Raw genomic sequence first — 9493 nt, 5'->3', positions numbered from 1 at the left:
AAATAACTCACTCATACCTATAATTTAGGACAACCATCTTTAGACGCAATAAACCAAGACAATATGAGAAACCTCTTTGTCTGAATGCCAACCTCTTTCGTTGCTTTTGTGGACACAATTAGCAGCTAAAATAATTTAAGGTCACGTAAACTCATGGGAATATAATGCAGGCCCTAATGAAGATCAATCTGTTTCTTTGTTTTTGTTGAAGTGACTAACAAACATCCGAATCTCTAATGTATCAACCATGGTATATAATTTCAAATGATACCACCCGATACATATGGTACGTATCGATCTGATGGTATACCAGTACGCGGATCGCCTACGACCGGACGAATCGTGCTGATACAGTAATATACTGTAGCAGTGCTACGGTGCTACAGTAAAAAAAATAGATCAACCCTAGTATATCATTCGGTACGCCCTGGTATACCACTCGGTAGGTTAATACCGTACCGTACCATACCGAATCAACCTCGAAATATCGGTACGATACGATATTGCATACCTTGGTATCAACCAAACAACAAAGAATAAGCTGTCATATCAGAGCCCAAAGATTACAATAGTTTATCAAAGAAAAAAGTACATACATAAAAGATTGTTTTAATCAAATTAATTCTTCTCTTGAACTTAAAGGATGCAGTCTTCCAGTTCCTCTGTCCATGCATTATCTTCACACACTCGGCAAACCAGTCCTCTTTTCTATAATTGTTGATTTTTTTTTTGCTATTTGATTTTTGCAAAGGGATATATGGTAGTAGTAGTAGCAGAAAACAACAGACAGAAAGAAAGAATAATTGGACTAGGGTTCATCAATAAAAAACATTAGGCCTCAATTCTGAAAGGCTCTACCAGAGATTTCCAAATGTTCTTGATATACCATTTAATCATACTCTGATGCAACAGCAATATGATAAAAACTTAGAATTAAAAAAGCATAATTCAGTCCATCCCTCCAAAAATAAAAAGATTAAAAGAGACAAACAACACGATGAATTGCCCAAGACAGAGAAGGAGAGAACATGACCGAAAACACAAACAATGTTAAGCCACTGACTGTTTTGGGCGAAATATAAATCCTTTCTGCAAATGAGCTAAACTACAGCTGAAATTGAATGTAAGCCAAATAAATTTCAATCTGTAAGTTTAGGCTATCCTAAGGGAGCAACCAACTTCTAATGCAGCATTTAAGACAGGATTGAATCATCCACATAGAACCACTAGACCAACAGCATTATAATTAGCTTGAGAATTCTCTATAAAGATCAGTGTAATACCCTACCAATGCAGACAATTTAAAGTGCAAAAGTCATTCTTTTAACACCATAAACACATTAGTCTCTTTTGAGACATCATTAGTGCCTTGTTGCATAATGTTTCAGTCCATGTGTGAGCATCATTTACACCATTTAATGTAATAAAAATGCTTTCCAATTAAAAAACAGCATAAATTCATTCTAGATCAAATTCTTCCAAATGACACCATAAATTCTCTATAACAATAAGTGTAATCCCCTACCAATGCAGACAATTTCTAGGTGCAAATTCATTGTTTTGACACCATATATTCATTCTAGTGAAAATTCAGCCAAATGACACCATAAATTCTCTATAAAGATAAGTGTGATCTCTCCCAATGCAGACAATCTCTAGGTGCAAATTCATTCTTTTATCACCATAAGTTCATTCTGGTGCAAATTCAGCCAAATGACACCATGAATTCTCTATAAAGTCAAGTGTAATCCCCTACCGATGCAGACAATTTCTAGTGCAAATTCATTCTTTTGACACCGTAAATGACACATATCCATCTATCAGCTCCTAATTCAGTCAATACATCACAAAGTCATCTGCAGCAAAAAAGATGCAATGATCCTAATAAACCACCAAACCAACAGTAAGTAGGTGGAAAGAAGACAATTTCTACGACAATCAAATGGAAGCTAAGTAACTCCACAGAGACATGATAGTCTGAAGAGTCAAATACATAGCAAAGCTATAGCCCCAACTTTGTCTTCAAATCACAATCCATGATAAAGATAAAGCACAATTTATTACCTCTATCAGCAGTCAACAAAATCAGTAGGCAAACAGTGTCCAAGACTACCTCAGCCGCAAGTTTCTCACTCCCCGGAGGCCGAAGCTGGAGCTGAAGCAGATGTACCTGCACTTGCAGCAACTGCATTCTTTGCCTCCACTGAGCAGCAGCCTCCACGGTGATGGTGGTGGTGGTGGTGGTGACTATGGCCGTGGGTATGAGGCCGAACCTTGAATTGTTTGCGCATGTCATAAGCGTCCTCGCCGTCAGCGTAGTACTTGGCCTCGACGTCGTGGATGAGGTAGCCGAGGGTGGAGGTGTAGAGGACGAGGGCGGCACGGTTGCTGCGGCGGACGTGGAGGGAGACGTACTCGGCGCCGAAGACGGACTCCATGGCGTTCTGGGCGGCGGTCATGAGCTTGGTGGCGATGCCGAGCTTGCGGTGGGTGCGGAGGACGGCGAGGGAGGTGATGTGGCCGTGGCAGGGCTCGGAGGCGTCCTCCTCCATCTTGGCGAGAACGTAGCCGACGATGCGGCCGCCGTAGTCCTCGGCCACGAAGAGCAGCTGCGGCCAGGAGAGGATGTGGTAGAGGTAGTACTTTATCTGGTAGTTCTCCGGCAGGCACAGCAGATTGCAGGCCTGCATCGCCAGCAGATCCTCCACCGTCGCCTGCCGTATGCAAACCATATCCTCCTCCAATTAACAATTCGATCGACCGATTGATGGATGGGTTTGATCGGCCGGCGGAAGGAGGAGAGATCGGCTTCTTCGTCTTCCCGTCTCTCTCGACACGTTAGGGTTAGAAGGAGCCGATGATGCTGATAAGAACTCGCCAACAGTCTCAATCCGCCCCCACCTCTGCATTGAAGTCAGTGTGAAGGGAAATTTGGAAATTAGGAAAATTGAGAAGAAAAAAATAATTAAATTTGAATATATATATATATATATATATATATTTCAAATGGTACCTTATTTTCGATAATACCAAAAAATATTCATCACCACTCCCAATTAGACCAAAATTTGATATATTATAATATTTTTATAATCTAAAAAATATTATAAAATTTATTTTAAAACACCATAAAAAGAATATAAATGGACCCCTAAAACCAAATCAATCATTTATCATATTCTTCAATATCTTTATGATATTTTCAATATCTTAACAAAAATATTATAACGTTAAAATATACTATAAGTCATTTAATATATCATACTAGAATTTAAATAAGTATTTATAATATATCACACAAATAAAGATTAAAAATAGGTTTATGTTTTTATCATTATATAAGAATATTATAAATGATCCAAATTGACTTTTAACCTCAATCAAACTAGCCAGCCACAAGTCTCCAAATGTAATATCATAATGACTTATAATATTTTTTTCTTAATAATTTTATAATATTTTTAAAATATTATAAATGAGTCAAATGAAAATACTATAATAATATATCCAATTAAACCATATGGATTGGTCCGGAAACTAAAATGAAAAGAATGGTCCATAGGGTGTCTCCAAAAATTAAACCATATCGTGGCAAGTGAGGTATTTTAGGCATTATTCGGAATAAGGATATATACCATTTGTAAAAATAAAAATGATCCATTAAAATTTATAAAATATAAAAAAATATTTTTTGATTTTATATCATGACTAAATATATAGGTCGATCAATGATTTGATTCGATTTGAGACTCAAACCCAATCAATTAAAGTTTCGATCAGGATTTCTACTTAATAATCTACTCTACTAATTATCAACTTAAATCTAGCTTAGTCTCATTGTCAATTTAAGTTGTATGGTCGAACAATTGCATTAAATTCTCTATAATTTCAATTCCTTTCGCACGACCTCTTAGATTAAATTATTTAAATTATAATCTAATAATGTGGTATCGTTCATTAAAAATATATTACATAATATAATTTTGTCATTGAATTCCCCAACTGCATCTGTCCTATCCAAATCAACCTAATGATGCCATTGGGGGATTTGATCCTAAGAACCACTTTAGATTAATGCCCTTACTTAACCCTTAAGTTATTTTAATTTACATTTAGTAAGGAAAGTTAATTAGAACTAAATGCTCTCACATGGCTCATCTCATAAACACCTCAACTATCTCATAATCTCTCCTTCTTCTTTTTCCTCCTTTTTTCACTCTTTCTTGTGTAAACGAGCAAATTCCGGAAACAAATTGATCGTAGCGAGGCATTCAAAACAAATTGATCGTAGCGAGGCATTCAAAACAAACTATAGCTTTGGTTTTATGATTAGATTATTCTTTAATTTCACATTTTTTAGTCATTGTAAGATATTATGTGAATCCTTGGATTACATGGGATTTCTTATCCCTAATTTTTGGTCTTTGTAGATCCAAAGTGTCCATTTGAGAGAATTTATTTGTTCTTTTTAACTCTAAATATATTATTTTAATTTTAAATTCTTGTGTCCGAAAGGACTACATGAGATCTTTCTCTGATGTAGAGATTTAATAACTGAGAGTTCTCATTCACCTGAGTTTACTTGTTGTACTCACAACTTCTCAGCTGCTTGTGGGTGCAGTCCACAGACCAGTAGTCAACCAGAAGTAAATGCCTTTTACTTCTGGTTGCTGATCCACTCTGCTAAGTGCAGAAATTGAAGAACATGTGACGTTGAGTTATTGAATGTTCAATGAACCCCAAACTTGGCCATCTTAGAGCTGACATGAGCATGCATGATGCAGAACAAGTGTGTGGACTTCTTCTTGTGCCAGATATGAGATTGATGGATTGTGTGATGACCTCATTTCTAAGTTATTTAGAGCTTGTGAGGGAGCAAGTGATGCATTCCTAGTCAGTTTTTTCTGTGGCTCTTTGGGAGTTGGGCTTGTTGAAGAGCTTGTTTATGATAGGCTTTTGAGAATTATTAGCTCCAACTCTTCATGCAATTCATGGTCTTAATTTCAACATGAAATCAAGCACAGATTTAAGAAGAAGAAGAAGAAGAAGAAGAAGAAGAAGAAGAGTGAAAAAGAAAGTGCCTTTGTAGGTGACAGCTCTCAATTAAAAAACTATCGGATTCTATAGATCGAAAGGGAACAAAGGTGATATTTAGTAGACATGTCAGCATCATTGAAAAGACCATATGGATAGGAATGATAAGAAAGTGAAAGAATGTGTTGGTCCAATAGAAGTGAAGCAGAAAAGCAAGCACCAATCAACAAGAGAGCACTACGAACAGTCCGAATCGGAACTACTGCTGCAAGTAGAAATAGAATGGTGGCGATTGAGAAGAACAGTTAGGTGGAAATGGATCAGCAAGATCAAGTTGTACCTGTAAACGCACAAAGCGTGCAAGAAAGAAGAAGAATATATTGTGTTTAGGTTACACGAGGATCATAAATTCCACTGCAACCTTCGTTTGGTCCAAATACATTCTGAGATTTCTTAGGATTCCGATTCTTGACGCGTTCACTTCCCAAGACATGGAGATGTTTCATAGAATATGGCTTCAAAGAGACGAGCAGGCAAATGTCAAAGAGAAATATTATATATATATATATATATATATATATATATATATAGCTGGAACGAATCAGCCGTGAAAAGATCTTTGGATGATGTGGTCTCCTGCGGACGCATGCGGACCCACACAACGTCATCCCTGGAATTCTCCACGGCTGATTAGTTCACTCATTCTCGACTTTGCTTGTAAATTTATACTATATATATATATATATAGAGAGAGAGAGAGAGAGAGAGAGAGAGAACAGTGTAAACGTCAAAGTCGCATCAACTATTTGGGTTGGGTCGGCTGTATGATTCTTTTTCCTTTGATCATGATTGAGGTCCTGTGGAGACAACTCGCCAAATCGCGAGCCTAAAAATGCCCATGCTTTGGTGTGCGTACTAAAACTAAGATCCGTGAACTCCACGTTGTAAAGCACCGAAGTGAATATTGCAGCACTAAACACCACCGGAGATGGAGATGGAGATGGAGATGGAGATGAAGATGAAGATGAAGAAGAAAAAGATGGGAGGAGGGAAATTATGCAGATATTATTGCCATAATACTACAGTGGATCATCAAACCCCACCATGTTCAATTTTTATCCTGTCACATCACCTTTCATCGCCACTGTCAAACTTTTGTCTCCATCGACACAGAAAGCCCTAACTATGCAGCTATGTGCTCTCTCTCGCTCCCATTGAATTTTCTCATTGGTGTACAAAACTCAGCTCTCCCAGAAATTGAGCAGCATCCTCCCTCCGCTTTAATTATCCCAAGCAAAATTTCCACAAACTCCTGAGCTCCTCCAACCTGCGCACAGAGGCCATGTACGCTCTCGGAATCTTTTCTCTCACAACCAGACAGACATCAGGCCACTGGAAGCTTGAACTCAGCTCCCCAGGGAACAACAGTAAGCTTCTTCCACCTCCCTTTAATTCCCATCCCTCCTCCTCCTCCCTCCTCCCTTGCTTCCTCTTGCCTATCCAACTCCTCCTCGGATCCTTCCTCGTCTCAACTGTATAGGTGAAGTCCATGCTGAACCGAGTCGGATCTGTATGTATATACCTAGCTTTGTTTTCTCTTGCTTCTCTACTAGTGCCTCGGACATAGCAATGGAAATGGTTAGATCATCTTGCTTCTCCGGTTTCTGGAAAGGAAAATTGATAGGAATAAGACTCGCTACGACCGCCAAATAGATCATCATATTTCATGGACGTCATCACCGTTATCCTTTCGCTTTTTTTATGGGCTGTGACTTGAACTCTTATGCAGGCTAAGAGGAGCTAAGGGAATGTAACGAGAGTTGGAAGATCTCAGAATCAGAAGAAGAAAGATCTACTGTGCTTCCCCATGGAATTGGTACCAAACCCGGATAGCCCCCACTCTAACAATAGCGGCGGGAGCAGTCCCAATAACAGCCCCCAGAACTTTAGCTCCTCGTCCTCGGCTGCCACCGCCGGTGGCGCTGCGGCCTCCTCTTCGCCTCCATCCTTAAGCCGCTACGAATCGCAGAAACGGCGCGACTGGAACACATTTGGCCAGTACCTAAGGAACCACCGCCCACCGCTCTCCCTCTCGCAGTGCAGCAGCGCCCATGTGCTCGAGTTCCTCCGCTACCTGGATCAATTCGGGAAGACCAAAATTCACACCCACATGTGCCCCTTCTTCGGCCACCCCAACCCCCCGGCGCCGTGTCCGTGCCCTCTTCGGCAAGCCTGGGGCAGCCTCGATGCCCTCATCGGCCGCCTCCGTGCTGCCTACGAGGAGAACGGAGGCAAGCCTGAGACGAACCCGTTCGGCGCCCGCGCCGTTCGTCTCTACCTCCGCGAGGTTCGTGAGGTTCAGTCAAAGGCACGGGGCATTAGCTACGAGAAGAAGAAGCGCAAGAAGCCGCAACAACATGAACAGCACCATCCTCCGCCGCCTCCGGCCGCCGCCTGATCTAAGCGAAAAGCCTCAGCAGTATCCGATCCAATGACGTACGAATGCCGAGCATGCGGAATCTTTGAGGTGCCACCGGATATGCATTAGACCTTTCTTCCGTCGATCAATATGAAGTAGCTATGTGTGAGCTTGTTTCCTTCTCTATTTGCTTATCATCATCATTAGTTCATGTGCTCTTTTAATTCCTACCTGAATGAACATCTGAACAAGTTGCTACTGCATATTAAATAGTATCATCGTCCCATGTTGGTTTTGCTTTAGATAAGCAGCTGTGTTTGGATTCTACATTAGATGATGCATTGATAAGAGTACACTGAGTAAGTGGTAGTGTTTTCAATATTTGACATGCATCACTGGGAAAAAGAGGGGAAGGAACATAAGTACAGTACGCTCGTGGAGGTAAAGCAAATAGGGAGCTGCAGAGAGACCTTTGGTCGTGGGGGTGGGGGTGGGGGGGGGTTGAGGAGGGTAGGACTATCTATGAATGGTAAAAGAACAAAGAAAGAGATGGGTTCACTATTGTAATTTTGACTGACCTCTCACTGCTGCAAGGTGTACTTAGATTCTTGCAATGGCAAGGTAATGCATCTGCTCTCATGCATCAATTTCACTCACTCAGACCCACTTTTCTTCTTATGGTATCAAAAGCTATATATGTTAGTGGTGACCTTATAATAGCTTGTCAGTCAGTACCCATTTTATTGTATCTTTTCCTCTCCTCACATTTATGGAACTGGGAGTCAGTGCTGCAATTCTGCAGCCACTTTTGAGTTACTTTTGTCATTCTAATAACATTTCCCTGCCTCCCTATCATCTCCGCTTGGACCGCTTCTTTCTCTTCTCGCAGGAAGGAAGGATAGAACTGATCACAGGATCCTTCCCTTTCCGATCTCTTTTTATAATCTGACACTTGGGCTTCCTGTTCTTCCATCATCTTTTACGCTTTCATTCTCGTGCTTCCACATGAGACCCACAGGTGCCATCCATAACAAGGTAGTGATCCAGATTGCTACGAATGCATTCACTGCATTTTGGGGACTGGTATGCATTTTTAAGAGGGAAGGGTACGAAAAGCTTAAGAACTAGTGGAATATGATATGATATGATCCATATTTTCGTAATCATCTGGCCGACAACCAAAGATTGTGGTCAACAGTAGCTTGCTATGATTGGTTAGCGTCAAGGACTGGATTTGGAGATATGGCAATCCTCTTGGTCCTGCCCACTTGCAATGTGAGAATACAATATCCCTTTTATATTCTAGACCACTAGCTGGGAATAGTTTGAGGTGTGTGTGTGTGTATATATATATACTGGATTGATGCTACTCGCGTATCTTTGGAAATCTCCCTTCCCCAGTGAGCATGGCCACTAAATAAGATGTTAAACATGGTAAAAGCATGCAACTTCGAGCAGGAGATGTGGTTCTTGAGATATATGTCCGTATAATTTTGAGTTGCATGATCAGCAATTTACTCATTCAGGCATTACTAGATATGCGATACTGCAGTTCTTATTGTGTGCTAGAGATGGGGCTAAGTTGCAGCAATCCTTTCGTTCTTTGTAAAGCAACGAGATGGATTTTCTATGATGATATTTTCTTTATTTACCGTAATCAGCAAAAGTTCAGAATCGCAGAGTGATATAAGATATTCTCCATAAGGAACAATGCTTCGACAAAAACCAGTTTGAAGATTTACTGTATGACACTCCATGTCCATGCATGAAATAAGAAACAATAAAGGTACCTAAGTGACTTTTTGCTCAAAATGTTCATGCTTTTCTTGCATATTTCTAGGTTTGTATAGCTTACAAAGATGGTTATTGGTATTTAAATGATCCAGTAGAACCTAATGGTTTCTGATTTCAATAATGTGCATAGCTGACTTTTCTGGATTACAACTGCTTTAGTTCATCTGCATGTAAAAATCCTCCTTGTCTCAGTTTCTCCAAGTATGATTTATGCCTTATCATTCCCTTAATTTTATAGATACTTCT

At 40.1% G+C, this 9493-nt stretch overlaps 2 protein-coding genes across 2 annotated transcripts; one reads left to right on the top strand and one right to left on the bottom strand.

Moving 5' to 3' along the window:
- Window positions 1-1857: 1857 nt before the first annotated feature.
- Window positions 1858-2884, bottom strand: LOC103983868 (N-terminal acetyltransferase A complex catalytic subunit NAA10-like). The gene has a single exon (XM_009401191.3). The coding sequence runs from the start codon at window positions 2730-2732 to the stop codon at window positions 2130-2132; it is 603 nt and encodes a 200-aa protein (XP_009399466.2). The 5' UTR covers window positions 2733-2884; the 3' UTR covers window positions 1858-2129.
- A 3356-nt stretch (window positions 2885-6240) lies between these two features.
- On the top strand, window positions 6241-7760 carry LOC135586400 (protein G1-like4). The gene is made up of 2 exons (XM_065107302.1): window positions 6241-6461; window positions 6824-7760. The coding sequence occupies exon 2, from the start codon at window positions 6902-6904 to the stop codon at window positions 7490-7492; it is 591 nt and encodes a 196-aa protein (XP_064963374.1). The 5' UTR covers window positions 6241-6461; window positions 6824-6901; the 3' UTR covers window positions 7493-7760.
- The last annotated feature ends 1733 nt before the right edge of the window (window positions 7761-9493 follow it).

Source organism: Musa acuminata, chromosome BXJ2-5 (genome assembly GCF_036884655.1).
Source record: "Musa acuminata AAA Group cultivar baxijiao chromosome BXJ2-5, Cavendish_Baxijiao_AAA, whole genome shotgun sequence".
NCBI lineage: Eukaryota > Viridiplantae > Streptophyta > Magnoliopsida > Zingiberales > Musaceae > Musa > Musa acuminata.
The sequence above is the reverse complement of the archived record's forward strand: the minus strand, read 5'-3'. Positions and strand labels throughout refer to the sequence as shown.

What these genes read in the sequence shown, in the direction of transcription:
- LOC103983868 (XM_009401191.3), bottom strand. Translation starts at nt 2,732, where the DNA reads ATGGTTTGCATACGGCAGGCGACGGTGGAGGATCTGCTGGCGATGCAG.
- LOC135586400 (XM_065107302.1), top strand. Translation starts at nt 6,902, where the DNA reads ATGGAATTGGTACCAAACCCGGATAGCCCCCACTCTAACAATAGCGGC.